The 24,643-nt window shown below is 35.8% G+C and overlaps 1 protein-coding gene across 15 annotated transcripts in view; it reads left to right on the top strand.

Moving 5' to 3' along the window:
• Robo2 (roundabout guidance receptor 2) overlaps positions 1-24,643 on the top strand; it is a 1,164,975-nt gene that overhangs the window by 1,002,923 nt on the left and 137,409 nt on the right. For all 15 annotated transcript variants that reach the window (XM_031364257.1, XM_031364250.1, XM_031364255.1 and 12 more), the window contains exons 3-5: positions 6,990-7,147; positions 8,072-8,192; positions 18,512-18,650. In XM_031364257.1, coding sequence (XP_031220117.1) covers positions 6,990-7,147; positions 8,072-8,192; positions 18,512-18,650 — 418 coding nt within the window. The remainder of the gene's footprint in view (positions 1-6,989; positions 7,148-8,071; positions 8,193-18,511; positions 18,651-24,643) is intronic.

Below are 24,643 nucleotides of genomic sequence, written 5' to 3'. Positions count from 1 at the left end.
GCAGGGGTGCCAGGGTGTCAGCTTGCTGCAGGGGTGCCAGGGTGTCAGCTTGCACAGCAGTACCAGGATGTTTCCCCACTGAGCAATTTCTTTCCTGTTTCTCTTCTGTGAATGAGCAACCACTTATAATTTGTCCCCCAAATATAAGATTGTGTTCTGTATACAGCTGGTAGCTAATCTGTCCTCTCTAGTCATTTGTTACATAACTGTAGTGAATAAAATAAAATATTTTAAAGGGCGATTACTTTGAAGACTTGCTTTTAATACAGTAAAGAATAAGAATAATGAAGAATGTGCTTGTTGTGTTATCAGTATGTAGCTTTTGGTTGCAAAAGAAAACTGGCTTTAATATGAAAGGAAATTTAGCTTGAAAGCTGGGAGTTGGTACTGTGTCTGGGGTTGATTTGTTCAAGCACACCACCGAGCACTATTATCTTCCTAGCTCCTATGCTAGCTTCATCAAAATGTGGGGCTCCCCTGGCTTCATAGCATGGGTGCCAGAAATGGCCACATAGAAAAAGCATGCTTTCCTTATAGATGTAATGAGAACACAGTGTTTCATTAATGTTGGAAGCAATCCTGACCAATTCTAGTGTTGACCTTTGCTAAGATATGGTGGCAGCAGGATTAGGGAAATACTGTACCTGATTTTACTGATGGCCATCCCTTCTGCATTTGTATAGTAGTTTGAGATTCAAAATTCCGTACCACAATCAAAGTTGCTATTTTTTGGTTCTGGCATGAAAATATGCAGTCTTCTTAACTCCTCAAAGTGCCTGGCTTTTCTACTAGACAAGGTGAGGAATGAAAACAGAGACACTACCCCTTAAATCCAAGCAACTCAAGTTTTTCTTCCAAGTGCCATTTTAAAATTAAATTTAAAACATTGTGGTTTGCACTAAATAATAAAAAGATTGCGATACAAATCTTGATATTTATAGTTCAATCAACCAATGAATAAATCCTTGATTAATTTTTGTGTGGCCCCTTAAGAAGGAGACTTTGGAAAAATACCTTCTCTAGATTAAGTATATAAAAGAAGAATTTACTTACGAATGAATAGGAAACTGGCAATCACAGTGCAGTTACATGCCTGAGAACTGGATAAACAAAAGTCAGAGAACAAAGTGGCAGCATAGAGACAAAAGAAGTCTAAAGCATTAGTGTAAAGTAATAAGTAGTTGTTGCTGTTTGACTAGGGTAGGATAGTTATGGACATGTTCATTGCAAGGCTTCAGATATAATTAGAAACATAGTTCTAAGCAACACACAACATTGTATTAGGGAGAGAATTTTAGTTCAACCTTGTGGTGGTTTGAATAAAAATTAACCCCATAGACTCATATATTTGAATGTGTTTGAAAGGATTAGAAGGTTCAGAAGGTATGGATTCGTTAGAGGAAGTGTATCTGTGGAAGTGGGCTTTGAAAATTTATTCACACTAGGATTTATTCACACTAGGCCAGTATCTCTCCTTCTTTGCCTTCAGATCAGGATTATAAAGGTCTCAAATGCTTCTCCTGCACCTATCTGTGTGCTGCCATGCTCCCTGCCATGGTAGTAATAGACTAAGCCTCCGAAACTGTAAACAGCCCCAAGCTGAATGCTTTCGTTTATAAGACTTGTTTTGGTCATGGTATCTCTTCACAGCAGTGAAGCAGTGATACAGTCAAACCTCTGGAGAGAGAGCAAACAATTGATAATTTTATTTTTCATTTTAGAAAACCTGTCATAGCTACAATGAAGTATTAAAAGGCATGTGCTTTTCTAATTTTGGGGATATATAATATCCACTGAATGGAGGTAGTGGTGATATTATAAGCAAACAGATGGTGTGGGAAATTATCTACCATGATGCCTGTCAAGATTCTAGTGTCAGTCACACTGTGCATCAACTCTGCACACATTTAACCCATGTTCAAATGACCTATAGGGAAACATAATTACATGGTTGGCAGTTACAGTGTCTTCGATAAAGTGTACCTATTACTATTATTGGTGGTGGAGAATTATTTTTAGAATAGAGATAAAAGTTATCTTCATATGGTCTTTTGCCCTAATCCATGAAATAGTAGTATGACATACTTCATTCTGGGCATGTTGTGGTTGTTGAACATTTATCTAGGTGTGAGTACCTAAAAAATCTGAAGGAAATTGTGTCCACCAACATGAAGTGTTCTGACTCAGAGGGCCTCACAACTCCCTGAAGATAGGTTGTCAATGGTTAATGGAGGTGGAGAGATAGTTTTTTGTAATGTTGTAGCTACTGGTAAGGTACATACATTCCTGTTTGATGAACCATTATGCTCCTATAAATAACAAGAATGAAGCCCACTGGGTTGTATGAATTGCACAAGAATGCACAGACATGCACACCCATCAATGCACACATTCTCACACATGCATGAAAATACAAGAGCTAGTTGAGAAAAGTGAAAAAGCAGGAAGGGAAAACGCAAAGACAGAGTAACGGCAGGGTGAATATGTTAAATGCAGATATAGGAATATCAAAATGAGACCCATTATTATATAAAATGAATGTATGCTGATACAATATAATGTCTCACCGTAAAGAATATGCCAAAGGCTGGATATGTAGCTGAGTGATCCTTAGTATGTATGAGGTACAGGGTTCTACTCCCAACATTAAAAATGGCAAAAACAGACCATAATTTCCTGTTTTATTCTACATATGACTGAAAGCCCTATCTTTCTAAGTGTTGTGGTTCACTGAGATTACATATTGGGATGTTCAGTTGTGTGCTTGGAACTTGAATTTAGTTCTCTATGGCTACATAGCTCTTGTCCAATGCACAAGATTTTCCTGCACAGAATCCAGCCAGGTTCAGTACTCTCTTACTTGACTTTGTCTTGAGACCACCGTTACTCAAGCTTATCATTACAATTCCTTTTTAAATTACCCTTCTCACGAGCAATTTAGTTTGTTTAGGATGATTTTCTTTATTCACTGCTGTGCATGACTACCTCTATCAATAATGTCTTCAGGCTTTACATTGCTAATGGCCTAGCTCGAGATGCTGAGGGCACTGTTTCAAGATGTATCTTTTAAGAGTCCTTTTCCTGTGCAGGCTCACCTTATTGTTATTGCTAATTTATTTTAATGGCCTAAGATGGAAATATCTAAGTGACGATTTGCTCCAACTGAGGTTATAAGAATAAAGACCAGAAAATTGATTACTTAAGACAAGAGTGAGAAGAGGAGACCTAGTGAAAGAGTGGAGGTGGAAGACAGAGGAGTCAGATATGCAAGATCTGAAACTCTTAACAGCCATGAAGCTAGTGTAGGTTATTATAAGAGTAACTGCTGTTTTGTACAAATCACAACCAAATATGATAGCAGTTTGGAACTTCAAGTATTATAAGACTAAGAGTCTCTTTTCTTGCTGATGCTTGCATGGAAGCTCCCCTCTATCTGCTTTAGGAAACCCTGTCTATCAGATAATGTGGTGTGTAAGGAGAAAAGCAAAGGCAAGCCAGCTCTTGAGAGACCCAGCCTGGGGAGATTAACTTCTCTTCACTCCAGATAGCCATTGACAATAGACCAAAGAAAAAGTTCAGCCAATGTCTAGCTTAAGTCTAGTTTAGTGAACTCGTGAGTTTGTCAGGTTTACCTGTTGGGGTGATTAAAAGAAAAGTACATTTTAAAAGATTCACCGCAGCATTGGGCAAAGATTCAAGAAAGCTGCATGCCCCAAATCTCCTTGCATGAGGTGCACCAGCGTCCTAGAGCACCTTCTCTCACCAGCTTTTATAAAACTGGGGAGGTTGGGAGCCTTATGAATCTTACAATTTTTAAGTATTTCTTAAAAGTCCATGATTTAGAGTATTTTTCTGCTTTCAATATTCCTCAGCTACCTCAGTTCTTTGTCTAGGATGGAGGCCTCCTGCTCTTCAGTGTTTTGTTGTTATTGCTGTTATTGTTTTTTTCCTACTTCCAATTGGTTTTTCAATACCACATGGTTAGTACTGAAAACACACATACAACAAACATAATACAGATTGAGCAACTTATACGGGTGTGTGTAAACAGAGACTGTGTTTTTAAAAAGGTCTAAGAAGGGTATATGAGAGAGTTTGGAAGGTGTAAAGAGATAGGAGAAATGATATAATTATATTATAATCACAAACATAATTTTTTAAGTATAATTACTTACCTCATAAACCTTGTGAATTTTATTTTCATAGACATAAGGAAACACTTCAAGGCTATGTAGCATACACCTACATAGACAGATAAAGAGGAAAAAAATTAAAAAAAAATTAGTCAGTTAGAATCTCCTGTCAGAAGTAATGTGCAGTCAGTCAGTCAGTGTAAGCTTTCCTTGAGTGAGACAGAGCAGACAAGTTTTTCTCCACACCTCAGGGCAACTGAACCTATGTGACTGGGAAGACACGAGTCAGACGCATTACAGGAAAACCCCAAAGAGCATATTACAAGTTGAAGAGGGTACAGTACCAATTATACCATTATCTCACCCTACTCTCCGAGTGAACAGTCTGAAAGCCTAAAATTACAGATGCTGTTAGATTTCTTGGCTTCATGTGCAAATTGGAGTAATTTTCCTTTTTTTTTTTTTTTTTGAATGCATAAACACATGTTATATTGTTTCAAAGGATCAGTTCTTATAGTTTGTTATATATATTTTTTTCATTTTATTCACCATATCAATGGGCTTTTAAAAAAATCAAAATTTAGATTGTGGCAAATCCACATAAGATTGATTCTCAGAAAGATTTGCAATGCTCTTCAGTACCATTTGAGCGAAGGCACTTTGGCATTTCATTTTTAGGGGGCCGAGATCTGGTGAAGGGTCTTCAGCTGGCCAGATGTGCCATTTTGGAACAGATTGAGGTTCTGCCAAAACACCATTTGTTGCCAGGCCCGGATATCAAAGGGGGTTCCTCATCCTGTTACCATATTTTTGCACTTCTTAGCATTGCATAAATAGGCAGCTGTTCTCTATTCAGAATATAAATTACTCACCAGCTTGCTCTCCCTGGAGGATATACCTACAAGAGGAAACCATGGTGTTAACCCTTCTCCTCTCGCATGAACGTCACACTTAAATGCACACCTCCCTCTCTTCATTGAGAAGCCAGTCCTTATGTCAGTGAGACAATCATATGTCCCTTGCCAGTGAGACAAGAGGACAAAACAAAACAAAAAATAAAAAATAAAAACCAGTGTCGTTGTCAGTGCTGACAGGTAACACTTATCCTAAGCAGAAAGGCATTAAATGAATCTGAGGCTAAGAATGAACAGTTTGTACAGAATGCTCTCAATAGGAAGCAAACTGCTCTCTCATGTGGCTATGACTTTATGAAGATGGAAAGATGTGTTAAAGAATATTATGAGAAAAATTAAAAGAAAAACTGAAATTTTACTAGTTGTTTCTCTGGGACTATTTAATGGATAGAAAGACTCTTTTAAGTATTTGGAAAATGGATATTAACCTAAAGACACAACGTAACAAAAAAAAGATGTAGAGAGCTGAGCTGGGTCTCATAATAGGACAGGGAAGGCAGCTGGCTTAACAACAATAAACATTTTCAGTAGTTGTTTTACCTAGAAGATTATATGAGGCTATCTAGTGATAGTTCTAGACAATATATGCCATATACACATATGTATGTTTACACACACTTCTGTATTATATGAAAATGCACATACAGATAGAAACAGATATACTCCAAATGTTTGTATTTATTTGATATACAATGGAACAGTATATGCAGATAGATAGATAGATAGATAGATAGAGGTGTGTGGAAGGATGGATGGATAGATGGATATGTTTTACCTTTACATAGTTTAAAATAAACCATATTTAACAGAGTTTAATACATGCCTGTAATCACAGTCCTTGACAAGCAGGAGAATCATAAGATCATTGGTTTGAGTCCTGCCTGGGTTGTATAATGAGGCTGTCTAAAAAGGACACAAAACTAAACAAATTACATGCATAAAATGAAATAATGCTTGTAAGAGTTGGAATGTCAAAGAAATAGAAAAGGAAATGGAAACATGAATACAGCAAAGGTAAACATATTAACTAGTCTCACCTCCTGTTTTGAATGCTTTATACTTAAACATTTATGGACACTATTTGCCAAATATGCTCAGTCCTCTTTAGTCTGATATTGCACGCAGACTTCTGATCATGCCAGCAAAAAAAAAAAAAAAAAAAGATCACACTGATGGATAGGTGACATTTGGATATCTGACGCATGCCAGATTTCTGGAGGTGAGATCGGAGGTCCAACCTGCTGTTCTCCTTCTGAATGAAAAAAGGGACAATTCTGGTGGCAGCCGAGGTATAAGGGGTGTCTGAGTTCTTCATGTCACACTGCCCAGATGTCACTTGGCAGGTGGAGAATAAAAATGAAGCCCTTGTGTGTGGGTGCTGGTGTGTTTCAAAAGAAAACAATGAGTCTGCTCATTGAAGTGTGGAATGGACCCACATTCATGTCTCAAGAAAGGGAGCTTCTCAGAGTTTTTCAGTCCATTTCCTTCATAGAACCATGGGCACACATGCCCAGAAGCGATGAGTGCATAGCCTATTTCAGTTTTAGTGTATCTTAAGTATTCATTGTAATGAGTTTATGGACACATAAGCATACATGCTTTTCTTTATAGAGAGTAGATCCACATTATGTGAAATGCTCTATACCTTACTTGATTATTAATGCTCAGAAACTATATCTGAAATGTCCTACCTCACAGCTCAATATCTAATTTTAACTGGATTTTCAGCATCAATGTGTGCAGATGACACTCTCCACCACTGTCCTCACCAGTGAGCACTTGGGTCTGGTTTAGCATGCTCTCTAACGAGGATGTCTTGTGCACCAGAAATACCCAGCATTTGGTACTAGAAATATTGGCTAAGACTTGAAGTTGATTTTGGCAAGAGAAAATGGTACATTGTCCTTAAGCATTGTCTTAAACTGTTTCAATTTTTCTTCAGTATTGCGAGATGACTTCCGGCAAAACCCCACAGATGTGGTAGTCGCAGCTGGAGAGCCTGCAATCTTGGAGTGCCAGCCACCACGGGGACACCCAGAACCAACCATCTACTGGAAAAAGGACAAAGTCCGAATTGATGACAAGGAAGAGAGAATAAGTGTGAGTTCAATTATAAGAAAGGTCCAGAGAGACTGAACAAAACATCGAAAGAACAAATTTTGTTAACATTTTAAGAACATAATTGTATTTAAATATTAATTTACCATATAAGACATATTGAAATGATTTAAATGTGAAAATAAAATTTTATACGGGATTTAATAAGACAATCATGAGAGTTTACATTATACTAATTGTTATGCCAATTTAAATATGTAACTGTTATTTTCTACTGTGATATTGATATCTTAGCTCTCTAAAGATTTCTAATGGTCATTTATGTTTATATATTGATATTAAAATATAATGGTATCCATTAGCATATTAACTATCTCTAATTTCATACTAGATTAAGTATTATATAAAATTAATAAGGACAGCTTCACTAAAATAAAATTTGCATTTGATATTATGTATTAGTTTTACATCTAAGTCAAATATAGTGACTGATATTTGATATAATTTATTAAAAATAATTATTTCATTTGAGTAGTCAAATTTTATTTCAAAATAAAATTCATATATATCTATTACATTTGTTATAAATGAGAATACATACCATGTGGACATTGAAATAACAACATTACATAAAATCTAAATGCTTGGCAGAAATTGCAATATGAACTTATGTTTTTGCGTTCATTGTTAATATGAAAAGTTACCGTGATGATGAGAATTTGGTCTTTAGTGGGTTTGCATTGAGTAGCATTCTTTTGAAAATATACACTTTGACTTTTGCTGTATAACAAACCATCTCAAAATTCAATGGTTTATCTAAGCTATTTTATTTATAATCTGGATCTTTTTTAAAAAAAAATCTTTTATTATTTATGTAGCAATAGTCTTGATTGTTCTTAAATAATCAAAATTATTAACTAGAACATCTTTCCTTCCTTTTCTTTTCTTTTGGTTTATTTTTTGTAGATCCGTGGTGGGAAGCTGATGATCTCCAATACTAGAAAAAGTGATGCTGGCATGTATACGTGTGTAGGAACCAATATGGTGGGGGAAAGGGACAGCGACCCTGCAGAGCTCACTGTCTTTGGTAAACCTCTCTTCTACATTATGGTGTAGCTAGTTTTCTCATTTCTGTGACCAAACACTTGACAAGAAGCAACTGAACAAAGGAACACCTGGTGGACACAGTAGTAGTAGCAAGGTGCATCTGGGTACTCACAAAGCATCCGTAGTCCTGCAGTGAAGAGAGAAGAACATTGCTACTTGGTTAATTTTTTTCCTTTAAATTCAGCCCAGGACCACAGCTCACAAGATGTACTTTACACATTTAGGGTAGGTTTCCTACCTCAGTTAAACTAAAATAGAAGTACCCTATTGGACAAGGTAAAGTTGGTCCTTTCCATAATTCTTCACTCTGTCAAACTAATACTATTGATCATTATTAATTATAAATAGTTGTAATTTTTTAACAGTAAAAATTGGACATATATGAACAATTACTCTCTAATTAGAATAATCAGTAGTGATTAGAATTGGAATTTTAGGAGCTTTTGATGAAAGTTTTCATGTCAAATTGACAAATATCAATATATCTAATTTATTTATGTACTTAGAATACTGTCAGTTAGCAAACTGTTTTTAAAAGGCTACTATTTCCATGACAATTTGAAATATTTAACTCATCTTATGTTCATCATTCATTCTGTTTTGCTATATTTATCATGTATTAGACACATATATACATGTACATAAATAACAAACACATGTGTTCTTGTATGTGTATTTAAATACATATTAACAGCCTTTCTTTTCTCATTCTAATAGGATAATACTTTCAAAATTAAATGACCTTTATTAATTCACTGCATGTCATAGCAAAATTTCTTATGGTCATTACTCTAGAATATTCCCAAGCATTTTGTTGAAGTCTGGAATTGGTCTGTTTGAGGCTTCTTCCGCATCTTGAGAGGCACCATCCAGTCTTAGGATGGGGAAAATCATGATGGAAAAAGATGTAGTGATATGCTTTTGGTTGTGCTTTTTGAAAGGAGAATAAAGGCCTCTTTGAAAACTTTATGCATGCTGAGTAATCTCTGATATTACTCCCTGTGGATATGTCCCCACTTGAAGTCCCAAATGCAGAAGGCAGGAAACCTCCCATAATTCATTAGAGCAATGAATAAATATTACTCTTTTCAATGTATGCCTGTAAACTTCTGTTCACCTAGTACAGATAACTATAAGGTTGCCTCTAAATTGTATGCAGTCATCTCTAAATGTCTCAAAACTCTCTCTACCCAGTAATGAATAAAATACAGTTTTGTCTTGTAAGATATGAAATTAGTGGTCACTGAATATCAGCATTGAAAGCCCACAAGTATAGCTCTTCTATTTAAAGAAACACTCATTGCTATTTTTTTTTAGCTACCACAAGTTCTTGAATAGAAATCATTGCATTATAGCCATATAGACTGCCTTCAAAAGGAAACTGAAAGGGTTCAATGTCATTACCAAAGCAATTAGATTTACCAGTAATGTGTCTGTTTTATGAAATATTTACCCTACTATCCCTAAAGACATTAGAAAAACTGTAGGAGACCCCTAAACCTGTCAAGAGTTGTGGTACAACTTCTAAATTATTTTAAAAATAGCTATCAACCCAAGAGATTAAATTTATCCAGAGGCAGTTCCTGTGGAAGAATTGATTTAGGGAACTGGGAAATAGTTATCTGATGGTGTAAACTTGCCTGAGGGGATTATATACAATAAGTTGATGGAAAAATGAAATCCCATTTTGTACAAAGAAAAAAAATGTTCCCAAAGTTAAAAAAAAAAAACCCACCAACCAAAAACAAAAAAAGAAACAAATAAACACCCTAAACAAACAAACAAATAGGTAACAAATCAAACAAACTAAAAAATCAAAACACAAAACCAAAAACCAAAAATATCCCAGAAATCAGAGAAAGACAGGAGACAGGAGAGACAGTGGGAAATAGAAAGACATGCAGAGACAAAGACAGAAGGAGACAGAGACAAAGAGACAGAATAGAATGATGGGAAGGAGTATCAGGGAGGAGTTGGCAAAGGGGAAGTAATATGATTGATCATATCATTTTAAAGGATTAAGAACACAATCTAGAATAGGGGAGTGTTTGTCTTAGTCAAAGCTGGGACTCATGTGTGAGAGAGTTTTACTGTGTTATAACTCCAACTTTTAGAGAAATAAGTTAAACTATGGTGCCTACCTCATTTATGACCTTTGAATCTTTTACATCAAGAACATTAAAAATGAACTGCTTTTTATTTCCACATATTAAATAATATCACTTTGGTATCAAGTTTATAAACCTGATTTATATTACTCAGTTTACCTGGTCAATTCTAATTCTAGGTAGCTGCAAGTTCACCATAAGGTCTTTGATTACCATTGTCCCTCTGTAGCTACAAAATATCAGCTTTACTTTACGATGTGTTCTATAGAAAAAGTAATAGGTGATGTTTAGTACTTGAGAAATATCATTCATTTATAACTTGCAAGGAAAACAAAGAAAACAAATAAAGGTTCTTTGCTTATAGAGTAGTAATGTACTCTGCTGAAAAAAATCTACTCTTCCTATATTTTTATTCTTCAACAACAGGACTTGTGCTAGGAAATATTCTTTGGTTATTTTGTTCTAATGTGTACCATATTCACACAGGTGTACGCAGCGTAAACTGATATTATGAACTAGAGGAATGTTCAATTTGTTACTTTCCCATATTTTTTATCTATGAAATAATCTTCTCAAGGGTACTTTGTCAAATGTAAAAATCACACCATACACACAATCAACTTTAAATATCAGAATGTAGTGTTCTGGTCTGAAATGGCCATGTGACACACTCCAGGCATTTTATAAAAAAAATACCCACATGTACCCTGTAGATAATTAACGCATATGTCAAGCCTTAAAAATTCCACATATTCTCAAAGAAACTAGGGTTGAAGCACCTAACTTATAAGATGAAAACTGTTTATTAAAGAGTAGCCAAAAGTAGGCATACATTTCCTAAGCGATTTTTAACTGTGTCAAAATAACACACAAAAATCAGTTTTATACATTGCAATCTTAATATGTTCATAGGTACTACAAACCAAAATGAAATATTTTGCTTTATAGCTTCTTTAAGAAACCTTTACATGTGCATAGGTGCACATGAATGCATGTACACACACACACACACACACACACACACACACACACACACACACACAGGCATACATACTCTTCATCTTTGATTACTTTTTTAAGGTTTTTTTTTCAGTTGTTATTTTCACCTGCTTTGGATATTCGTTTCAATATGTAAAGCACGTGTTTTTTTCTAGTATATGTTTTATCTATTAATTGTGACATTGCTCTATATTCTACTTTAGAAAATAATAATTTGGTGAACTTAAAACTCCTTTCCAACCATTTTTTGTTCTCTTTTTTTAAAAAAAAAAATCTTCCTCTCTATCTAGTATATACTCCTTAGAAGCATTTTGCTATTAATGTTGAAATTAGGATAACTAGAGAGATGCCTGAGTGACCAAGCATAAGGATATGATTTCTAATCCCCAAAGGTATAGTAGCTCACATCTCTAACTTCTCTAGAGGAAGATGGGAGGGAAAGCCAAAGTCTACTGAAGCTTTGATGCCAGCTAGCCTGATATGTCTTGTCTCAAACATGACGGGTTGTGAGAATTGATACTCAAAGTTATCCTCTATCATCCACAAGTGTGCCATGATATACTAGTACCCAAAAATACACATATGTGCATACACACACCTATATACTTGCTATATATAAATGAGCAAAAACATTTTGGGTTAGTTTTAGCCAGGTAAATATTATGACCTGTGAACTAAAGATCATTATATTGTGATTCATTTTCAATTCTGACACTACGTTTGTTTCTTTTTTTATTTAAGGTTTCTTTTTTTTTATTAGATATTTTCTTTTTTTACATTTCAAATGATATCCCCTTTCCCGGTTTCCCCTCTGGGAAAAAAAAAACCTATTCCCACTCCCCTACCCCTGCTTACCATGGTAAAGCCTAAGTCCATCTTTTTGAAGCTCAACAATATGTGCTTCCCCATTACCACTCTCCTGGAGATTCCAGACTCTGTGTTTATTCCTCCCTGCCCCAGAATCTCCAACCTGATTTTGTCTTCCTTTGCTTTGATGCTGAACTCTTAATTCCCAGGATCCTGTGTTTTGTTCTATTCTTCCTGTTTATAATGTTTCTCTATTGCTTTCTGCTTGACTGGAACTCAGGACATATTCAAAACCCATATGACTTCACTCTATGTGTAATTCAAGTTACACCATCATATTTGATCACACGTCTCTTATTTTCAGTGACTATTGAGAGTGGCTCTCCACTGCTGCTCACATCCTTGAGTTCTTCTTGGGAAGTCTACCATGACTGTGATTGGTATCCTTTTGTATATGGCCTGTGACTTTTGATTTACTCATTTTTCTTTTCCACCTCTTAGCAGTGTGTTCTTAACCCACTGTTCTGAAACACTGCAATTGGACGCCTCAATTTGGCACTCCTCCACACCCTCATTTATTTATATGCTAGGAAGTCAAAATCAGAAATCTCTCAACCAAAACAACTCTATTAAATTCAGGGTGCTTCATGTTTGGCTTCTGCAGAGCATGTATTTATGAATTACATGTTAAGCATCTTGATTTTTTCTTTTTCTCTTTATCCTGTTGGTAGTAATTTGTTCTTGCCCCATGTGTGTCTCTTCTGTCTGACACAAAATTTGCTTCTTTTTTCTTTTGTGACAAGGTTTTGCTCTGTAGCTCAGGCTGTTTTAAAATTCACAATTCTCACATCCCTGCCTTATGATTTTGGGTTAGAATGCATACACTACTATGCTGGCTGTGCCTCTCACAATTCCAATAACATTGTTTTGAATTATAAATATTTCTTGACGGTATTAATTTACCTCCTTTTATCCATAATTCATTTCCACACGTCACCTCTTCCATCCATTGCTCTCATTTTTATGAAGAAAGCTTTCTTCAAATATCATACAATGTATGATATTACTTCACATTATGAGTCTATCCATTTAAAAATATAAATTTTGTCATCTCATGAGTTTCAGTTAGTGTGTGCATACTAGTAATTAGTCAGTTCATGGGGGATTGAGACATGGGCATGTGATGACAATTTTTAGTCACTAGACTTAATAACTAGATAACTTTAAGAATAATGTTTTCTCAAAACAGTAAGAACTACCTATGGCTTGGTCCTAGTAGATGACTCTGGGCTTAAGAGCTCTGGCTACTCTTCTAGAGAAGTAGCATTGATTTCCATTACCAATGTGACAGTTCACTGTTTTCTGTAACCCCAGTCTCAGGGAGTCTGAACGCCACTTCTGGTTTCCTTAGGCAACAGGTATGCAAGGTACAATGGCACACATGCGGGAAAAACACTCATGTACACAAAAAAATAATAAACACATAAAAATTTGAAATGAAATATCTATCTTATTTATATGATGCAGATTTCATCTAATAATTCAGACTATACTGATTGGTGGAAGCAATGTAATACTTTCTTGGTGCATTATTCTCAGGCTCTTCTAAAACATCTTCTAATGCTTCAGGATAGGGATGAGTTTTGATGACAGAGAGCATGTTATCTGATGGCTCTTCATATTCTACTATGAGGAATGTCATGAAATAGTGTGCTTAAAACATGAAAGAATAGTTTCCCTTTCCAATGTTTATCTATTTTCATCTTTGCTTCCAAGGGTGAAAATTATGGGCAAACAAAATTAATGCAGTCAGAATTTATATAATCATATCCAGGGACCCTGACCATTATTCCCAAGCTTTTGGGATGGCACAGTAATCACATCCAATGGTTATCAAAATTCGCTCCCCTTTAAAAAACCCTGTAAAGTCAAAGGAGACCTGTGAAGCCTGCAGTTCTCACTGGTGCTGATAAAAGGCTAGGCAAGGTTTACAAGCAGTAGTTAGCTCAAATGCCCCTTTATTACATAGTTTCCTTCTTACAAGACTTAAACAACCCCACCTATGCAATTATAGCCACAGCACTGCTTTTACAATGTCAAGTGAATTTTACCTTTAAATTGCTAAGGTCATCCTGAAAATAGCTGTCAGGACACAGTCATTGGCAATTTTAGAGTCACCCTCAATGACTATATACAGTTGTAGAATGTGTTAACTGGGTAGGTGATTTCCTCACTGTTGCAGAAAAACAAGAAAAAAAATTATTCAAACACCTATTGGATTCATGGCATTTCGTGTTAAGTTGAATATTTTTCTCCCTGAATAACATTGACATGACTGCAGTGAGACATGGCATTAGATTTGAATAGAGCTAAGTGTGATGTTGGGTTCTGTACATTGCCGATTTGGAACTAGGTTGCCAGGGCTATTTGAGAGCTGTCCTCTACAGAGTATCACACAAGCAAACAACACTGTTATCTCCAGAGGGATTAACCTTGCAAGCAAGTTATGCAGGTCATTCAAATCCAGTTAATCTCAGAGAAGAAAAAAGTTAATTGCTTTGGCAAAGAAGTTGCCTCTGACCGCTGCATAGATATATAATTAGGGATCAGCTGACATAAGGGGACTCTAATCTAATTGATAAGCAGCACAGAGATGACTCTAGAGGTTTCTCTCCCTGCCTTTTCAATATGTGGTCAGACATAAAGGGATACCATGGAAAAACTCAGGGGTCTTATTTTGACATGTCTTAAAATGAAGTTGGCTTGTTCAATAGATCAAGGTTTCCACAGTTGTTGATTTTAATTGTTCAGAGCTTCATGGTCGTACATCTCTGCAGACATTAGTGGATATTGAATGTGATCGTTATCTCTCACTAGGTTGTTCTATTATCAACTTAAGACTCTTACTCTCCTGACTTTCCATTCTTTTGCAGGTAAGTTTAGTACAAAAACAGATGGCTGAGACAGTTCTATTTGGCTTTCTTCTTCATTAGGTCAATTCCTCTTTTTCATTCTTACTGATTCTTAACATGGGCATGAAACTCTATCTGTTGTCAGAGAACAAGACTTTACAATCTTTACCTTCTAAAGTCATATTGGCATAAAATCATATATATGTATGTATATATATATATATATATATATATGCATCTTGGAGGCCATGTATACATATATACCCCACCATTTTCAAAATGCTGCATAGTTTTGGCCCCTAGTCTCTTGCTACTGGGATTATACTCTACACACACACACACACACACACACACACACACACTTATATATGTTCATATATATATGTTCATATATATATATGTATATATACATATATATGCTATAGCCATAGTTGCTACCACACTTGTTTTATTTTTAAATAAATTTAACTTCTTACAGTTATATATGTAGCCTTCACGCACTATTGATTCAAAGTTAATTCCCCTTCAAAAAGATAAACTTTACAATGACCTAAGCATGCTGGGATCAAATACACACTATACTTACCAGTGTGTTTAATTTGTTTAAAACTCCTTCTATATTTTTGTATTTCAGCCTGCTCATCTGGCAGAAAATTCATTTTGGATGTCTTAAGTCTACTGTCTTTATTAATATTTAAGAATCTCTGTCAGTATAAAAGGAAATAATTTTACTCAGTAAACCTTTGGCATAGTTTAATTTTCTCTCTTCTTTCACCTTTCACAAATTCACCAAAGCAATCCTTCTCACACACATTTTAAAGGTGCTGCTATGGAACATCAGGGCCTCAGGACTTCTCAGTCAGTTAGGGTGTCCTCTTCCTTGAGCTATCCATGTGCCCTTCCCAGCTGTGGCCCTCACTCTATGGCCAGTTTCATCTCACCACTTTCATCATATAACCAAGCTGCTGACTCTTTACAAGCCATTGAGTTTGGAGCCTGGGGTAGGAGAGCCCACATTCACATTTGCCTAATGACTGAAAACACTGCTATAGTTTGTTTTTCTCCATAGGCCAGATTATGGTACAATACTCTCATTAACGGCAGAGAACAGAAAAGGTCTCCTCTTGAAATACTTTTCAGTCTCAAGTGATGTTATTAGTGTTTTCCTCTCTGTTAGCAGGGGGTGAATTCAGACTCTAGATGAACGCATCAAACAGCATAGAAAATTTCCCTCTCACCTCCTATGCTAACATAATATTAGCATTTGGAAAACCTATAAAGATAAACTAATCCTAATGTCTACGTACTGCAGAAACAATAACTCACCATCATCATGCTTAAAATATATAGTTGAGGAACATTGTGTGCACCATTTAAAAGGACAACAGGACAGTGTTGGGGCTATGGAGATGGTTCAATGCTTTAAGCAGTCAGATCCCCAGATTTCCATAAATATCTGCCTACGTGGGGATTCAGCCCTTTCTTCATTTCTAGCAACAGGAGGCAGAGACTAGGACAAGATGTGACAATAGACATAATCCCCTGAGTTTGTTTAAAGAATTGTAAGTTAGTAAGGTAGAAGAACTATGGAGAGTAATTTTCAGTATCAACCTCACATCTTTACATGTTCCAACCATGCGCATTTGCACATTCTCTCATGATATGTTTTTTCATGTACACCATTCCACATGCATGCATGCATGCGTGTGCACAAGCATGCACATGCAATCACACACACACCAAAATGGAAAAAGTGTTAAATTAATCCTTCCCACTTGTACATTTGCTCTGTGGTTTAGGCAGAATCTTTTATTGAAGCAAAAATATCATTTTCTAGTCTGGGTTGTTTGCAAATTCTACATTGTATACTTTCTATGGTAACAGGCTGGAGAGATGGCTCGGTGGTCCAGAAAACTGGTTGTTCTTCCAGTGAACCCGAGTTTGATTTTCATCACCAACAGAGTAGCTCACAACCATCTCTATGTACGTGTAGTCTCAGGATATCTGATGCTTTATTCTGATGCCTTCACAGATACTACACAAGTGATGTACAGACATATGTTCAGTCAAAACACACATAAACATAAAACATAAAATAAAAAGAAAGAAAGAAACCTTCCATGATAAAATTCTATCTGCCTATTTTCACAGTTTAGAACTTTGAAGTTACAGAATACATACACTGGAATATATACAGCTCTTTGCCAACATCGAGTGTCTAATCTCTGTGGAGACATAACACTCTCAGCCCTCTAAATGCCCCACAATTATTGAATTCCTTGAGAAAAAAATTTCCCTTGGCATTTGACAATTGTTTTCTGAATATTGATCTCGATGTCAATAAAAACGCATGTTAACAACCTGTGTTCTTAGTGTGTTATTTTAAGTGATTTAGTGTCCGGGAAGTTTTCCTGCTTAATGTGTTTCTTTCTATGTGACATTATATTCACAATTCTCAATTGGAAGAGCTGAAACTGAAGTCTTAAAAGGCTAACCATGGCCATATGGCCAGATTCACTTTGTCAATTCCCCCTGGAATTCACTTGTCTTTCATGACCTAGTTTACTTTCTCCTTCAGAAAGTAGCCAACTTGAACTTAATATATGATTCAGAAGGCAGTGTTCATAAAATTTAAGAGGTGCATTTTCTAGTGGCTGCACTTTATCTAAAAAGACAGATACTGGACAAGGAATGTCACTGATTAGGGGGATGGTGGCTAAACTGGTTTTGTCTCATATATCTTTTTGATAGTAAAAGCCTATAATTAAGAATAATTTCATTGTATAGAAAAGTGCTAGAATATAGTCCAAAGTGTAGAATTAAAAGACTAAAATACTAAAGAATAGTATTGAAAAAAACTGAAGAAATTTAGGTAGGATAGCAAATAATTAACAAAGCAAAAGCTGAATTACAAAAATGTTCAATGGCTTTCAAGTCATGAATTTAAATATTGATCAATGCATCGAGTCTTTATAAAGTAGTATATCAAGTGGAAAATATTGGGGAATATTTTTGTAAGTGCAGTATTTTCCTGGAATGCTATTGAGGATTCCATCATTAATATTTATTACTTTTTATTATTTTTCATCAGCTTTATTATTTACTTTTTCTGCTCTAGACAACAATAATAGAAAAATGACTTTAAATTTCTTGTTTGTAAATAATTTAGTGTTTTGTATTTTAATGATTGGTTTCACCTATTTTGAGGCAGAAATTCACTGCGTATCAACTTTATCTTTTCCGGGGGGCTACACAGTTTAATCCAGAAACTATATTGATTTTTCAGTTCAAAAATATCTTTCTGTTTAATTGTATTTGACTAATAAAGACTTATCTGATATAGGTGAGAGGCAGAGTTAGGTCTGTGTGTCTTAAGAATAAACTACCTATCTGTTATTTTTGTTCATTTATTTATATACAAATCACGTGTACCTCATCTAATTTGACTATACTTTTTCTTTTTTCCCCCAAAGAACGACCCACATTTCTCAGGAGGCCAATTAACCAGGTGGTGCTAGAGGAAGAGGCTGTAGAATTCCGCTGTCAGGTCCAAGGAGATCCCCAGCCAACAGTGAGGTGGAAAAAAGATGATGCAGATTTGCCAAGAGGAAGGTAAGCCTATCATGTGGAACAATATTCGGATCACCAACATTCATGGTTCCACCACCAAAACCATATATGTTTTGGATAGCTTCACACATGTGATTTATATTTTTGGCTTCTTACCTACTGTGTGCATTCCCCCATCTTTCACACTTATGTTGTCCCTCAGTAGAAATCCACATTAATTCCTGATCATTCTCTCTACATTCTATCAAGTCCACGTTCCACACAGCGCTAAGGTATTATCATCCTCAGGGCTACTTGTATGTTTACTAGTGACTCCCTGAATTCATGGCCACCCATGCACAATTGTCCCTTATTATGAGCCTTGTTTGTTTAATCTGCAATGCCTTTCTTGGATGCCCAGGATATCTATAATAAAAGGCTGTGGAGTATAGATGGCCAAAGGGACTTATATAAAACAGACATTAACAAGAGGAGGCTCATCAAGTAGATGGGCTCCCAGGAGGGTTGTCCTCAATGAGTTCCTGGTACTCACCCTGCTTTCCTCAGATACAGGCTTTCCATTACTTTCATTCTTCTTTTACCAATCACAGCCTCTCCACTATAATGTTGCCTAAAATATCCAAAAAGTCCTATCTTCTTATAAATAAATAATGGTTTTTTTTCTAATTTTTTTTTTTGTTAAGAGTTTTTTCCAAAATGGGTGTGGTAGATCAGGTCTTCACCCCAGCAATAGGAATTCAGAGGCAAAATCAATCAATCAGTCAATCAATCATCAATCAATCAATACCTTTATATCTGTTATCAAATAAGTCTTTCAGCTTTTCTCTTCTTGCAAAGCAATAGTTCTGTTTCCATTTCCTCTGCTCTCTGCTTCCTTCTACCCACTGACAGAACAGCCAATACACTTACTACTAGTCTGTGTACAATGTGTAATTTCTCAAGTGTTTCCTTCTATAGATACTTGATTTCATTCAACAGTTTTGAGTTGAACATATTTTCACACAAGTCAGCCGGGTCTACATAGTGAGTCCTAAGATACCAAAGCTGCATAGTGAGACCTACAAAACAAACAACCACCAAAAAAGCAAGCGAACAAACAGAAAACAGCAACAAAATTGTTGGGTCTGTAAAGATTTTGCAGTTTTAAAAAATTGAGCTTTACAATATGAACTAACTAGTACCCCCAGAACTCCCAGGGACTAAACCACCAACCAAAGAGTACACATAGTGGGACTCATGGCTCCAGCTGCATATGTATAGTAGAGGATGGCCAAGTTGGTCATCAATGGGAAGAGAGGCCCTTGGCTCTGTGAAGGTTCTATGCCCCAGTGCAGGGGAATTCCAGGGCCAGTAAGTGGGACAGGGTGGGTTGGTGAGCAGCGAAAGCAAGTAGACAATGGGGTTTTTATCAGAGGGGAAACCGGGAAAGAGTATATCATTTGAAATGTAAATGAAGAAAATATCTAACAAAAAAATAAATTAAAAAAAAGTTGATGGAACTTTCTGAAGAGAAAAAAATTGAGTTTTAATTTGAGTATATTTCAGTTTATAAAAACAAAAGCCCTTCAGGTTTGCCTGGATATCTTGATCCCACTTTCAGTCATTTCATATACCCACAAAATATTTGTCACACCTAGTGAAAAACATTACAATGATTAAATACAGAATAAACATTATTTGGATGTAATCAGTTTTCATACTGTCTTTTTCTGCTCTGAAGAGTAGTCCAATATATGTGTTTAATTTGGAGTTGTAGGCTTTGTGGATTAGTTGAAATGTTTCCCAGTCATCTTTGGTCTTTGACAGAGTCACAGTGCTTTTGAGTATTACTGGCCTTGTATTTGAAGAGGAGTGCTAGTGAGATATGGCCCAGAAAAGCCAAGCCTGGATTTACATGTTGTTTCACATGGGAGATTAACTGGCTATGTGATATTATAGAAAGAAAGCCATAAGGGTGACTTGCATCTCCTCACATTGAATCAGAGGCTCATGGGTCAAGGAACCATACATACTGTTGGCTGCCCCATTGTTTGTTAAAACAGTCTTGAGGTACATCCTAAATCTAGTAGTCTACAAGTGCTAGAGTGACAGACATATACCTCCATGCCTGCTTTGGTCTTGTTGACCTTTTTAAAATTTTATTTTAAGCTTCTATGTCAACTTTAGAGTTTTAATTCATTCTTTTGTTTTCATATATGTGTACCATAATTGTTAAGTAAGATTAAGTTGAGGTAAAAATAAATGCTAGGAAGTTGTGACACTGTACTGAATTTTTAAGGTACCTATACTTTGGAATAGAATATAATTAAATATATTTGAATGGACTATAACTAAAATATAATTTAGAACTCATTTTATTTTCTGATTTAGTATGTGTAAGTGATAGATATGACAACCATACCTCTACCATTTGTAAAGACTTCCATGTCTTGTAAAAATCATTTGCTTCAAAGTTTATGTAATTCATGAGAGAAATTAGAAAAAAAAACAAGCAATACCATATAAATTACATTTTCAAGAGATACAAGAAACCCCCCACCCCACCGTTTTCAAAATGTTGCATAGTTCTGGCCCCTAGTCTCTTACTACTGGGATTATACTCTACAGTATTTGTTTGAATAGCTAAATTTTTTAATTCATTAGACAAATGGAAGTGTTATCTTTAAGCCATTGTGTTAGAGAGGCTCAACATGCAAATTAATGACTTTTTCTATCTTGATGGAAGTCAGACACTTTTTCTTTCTTTTCAGACTCAAATGACATTTCAAGGAACCTTATTCAGTCTTGATTTGTGCATATTAGCATAACATTTACTTTAACATGAAAGGCAGACAGACCTCTTTTCTTGGGGAAGGATGAGAGTAATAACTTTTTCGCCGAACCACAGACTCAGTCAATAACATTGATTCCATTCCATTTTTAGCTCTGAGACGAGGGGTATGACCATTGTTCTTGCATAAGTAACTGGTGTGGAGAATAACATTCATTTGGCTTAATGTTTAATGAAGTCAGAATACAGTTTGTGTAGTTGTTTGGGCTTAAACCAGTGATAGTCAGCAGTGTGGGGCAGCTGCGTAGCCTGTAATTACTATGTTAGTAATATGTGACTGTTTTTCCTTTGGAGGCAAAGGAAAGCTTTTCAATTCATGTTTAAATAGATGAAATGCTGTGATAGCTACTTAGCCCATCAACACAGAAGAAGCTATCTGTGCCAATCCTTTGGTGAGCAGAGATAAGTTGAGGATTAAGGGGGTATTTTTGCCTTTGTTTCATACATCCCAGGGAGAATATTTTAGCACAATAACAATATGCCCATTTATTTTGTTAAGCTTTAGCATCCTAAGGTTCTTTTTTTTCTAAAAATTACTTTAATATTAACAACACATTTTTTTTGAAATACAATGGTTTTGTTGTTGTTGTTGTTGTTGTTTACAACTGGAGTGTCTTGTTGAGGTAGGAAACTTGGAAAGTCTAATAATTCTATACCCAAACAGAGAAATACTATTGAATGTGACTATTTTTATAGAGTCAAAACAAAAGGTATTTTACATTGTGCCTGTTTGGCAGAGTATAGTAATTTATTGGCGATATATCTGAGATTATATCTCAGAGACTATTGGAGATATATCTAAGAGACCAGGCTATAACTATCAGGAAGAAAGATCTGAACTGCTTTTTAGTGTTTCTAAAAATCATCAGTACATGATTTTTAGGTCCCAATAAATATGAGATGAAAGAATATAATAGTGTAGGGCCAGACAGGTGGATTTGTTGCTCTTCCAGAAGTCCTGAGTTCAGTGACCCACACTGGATGACTGACAACTACCTGTAACTCCAGTTTCAAGGGTTCTGACAGGTTGTTCTGGCTTCCACAGGCACTTATATAAACACACACACACACTTACACACACACACACACAAAGAGAGAGAGAGAGAGAGAGAGAGAGAGAGAGAGAGAGAGAGAGAGAGAGAGAGAGAGAGAGAGAGAGAGAGAACCATATTTTTAAACACAGGGTCTCATGAAGCCCAGGCTAACTTTTTAAAAATTTCACTAGGTGGCCAAGGTTGGCCTTGAACTTATGAACTTCCTATGCCCAGGTCTCTAGTGCTGGGATTACAGGTATGTACCAAGACACCTGTAAGGCAAGTTTCTTACACATGAATCCTAAAACAAAGCATGCAGAGGCAAAATAAGAAGGAACTTCAGAGTATGAAGTGTTTTTAATTTCTAATAACCTATTTGCACCGGTGGAATATAAATAGAAGCATCGATTATTGAAAACTCTAAGTTCTCATCACAAGTTTGCAAAAGTAAATCTTTAAAGCAAAGTGCAAGTAGTGTTTTTTTGTTTTTTTGGTTTTTTTTTTTTTATTCTTTGAATTGTAGGTTAGTAAGACAAGGCAGTATGGACAGCCATTTACATACTGAATACATCAAAGACAAAAAGACGAGGTAGAACTCTTTTTTTTCTCAGTACCGCATCCTTGTGTGTCAGTTGACACTAGATGCTTGTGCTTGTTAGTGATCTTTGAAGATCAAGTGATTTATTATGTTTTTACAAGCACTATATGTGATAGAGAAGCTGCTTGAAGTTCTAATGAAGAGGGCAGTATTCCATTCTGTGTCATCTTACACCGTAAAATAAAGAGATTATCAAAAGAGTACATCAAAAATCTGTATGCTACTGACTCTATCAAAATATTATCAGCTAACATAATGGTGTAAATATTACCTGCTATGTACAAAGAAATAAGAGCAAAATTGACAAGCACTTACTACAATGTTCTATTTAATCTAGTAGTGGGATGGGGACCTTAAAAAGAGCTTCTTAGAACTTGGGTAAGCAGAAGAGGCATTATACTAATTATGATCTCATATCTAATCATAAAAGCACTGTCTGTCTGTGCTTCAAGTTGTTAGCAAAATACTGTAAACTGAGCATTTAGTATATGTCATCATTTGTATGATTTTTACTAGGTCACCATTACTTAGCTTCCCAGGTTTTTTCCATTTTTATTTATTTTGTTTTCTAAACTGATTCTAAAGTGAGACTAACTTCCGCACTAAGGATCTCTCGTAGAATGGAATGTTCATAATAGCTTTTCAGTAGTGAGAAGAAAAAGAAATAAAACATGCCATTTACATTCTTATGTATGCCTGCCACTTCTAAATGCAGTTGATAGCTTCCATACAGTGTAGGTAATTCATGAATATTTCATAAAACAGAAAGAGGCCTACAGAATAAGCATTTTAAGAAATATGGTGCAAGATTCTATCAATTTCCCTCAGCCCACTGACAAGTCCCTTTTCTAAAGTCTATTATAAGTGAAATTTTTCTAGAATTCTTAGTTCCATGGAATATGCGATTCACAGAACTACATGATCCTTTCAGAAGAGAAACTGAATAGAACCACTTATAACTCCCTTTTTGCGCAATTTTGAACAAAGTGGCTCTTTACAGTTAGCCCTGGAAAATGTTCCTGTATTAATTGTCTGTGAGTGCTATTGTTTAGAGCCTATGGGGCTGGGAAGCAGCGATGCAGAACAGGTGCTAGCTCTCCTGCTGGGGAGATCTGCCTTCCTCATGTTAGTGTGCACCTCAAGGGCATGCCGCGAGTTGTGCTGCTGATAAATACCCACTTTGATTAGACTGGCTAGTGGAGATTGGTCAATTAAGACAATTTTAGAAAAAGGAAATGAAATACTAAGAACATAGGGACAGTAATATAAATAAACCATTTTCAAAAAAAAAAATAGTCTGTCTCTATAAGCCAATAAAGAAGGAAAGGTGGAAGGCAAAATTGTCACTGCAAGGGAACTTACTATGAGATTTTTTTTTTATTTACATGTAAATTTCTCCATTCCAAGTTTCCCCTCCAAAAAACAAAGAAACAAACAAAAAGAACCAAAACAAACCCCTGTTGACTCCCACTTCCCCATGCCTGCCACCCCGCTCTCTCCCACTATCTGGCCCTGGCATTCCCCTACACTGGGGCACAGAACTTTCACAGGGCCGAGGTCCTCTCCTCCTATT

This window comes from Mastomys coucha, unplaced genomic scaffold (assembly GCF_008632895.1).
Source record: "Mastomys coucha isolate ucsf_1 unplaced genomic scaffold, UCSF_Mcou_1 pScaffold12, whole genome shotgun sequence".
In the NCBI taxonomy this organism is placed as follows: domain Eukaryota; kingdom Metazoa; phylum Chordata; class Mammalia; order Rodentia; family Muridae; genus Mastomys; species Mastomys coucha.
This window is presented reverse-complemented; position numbering and strand designations above follow the sequence as displayed.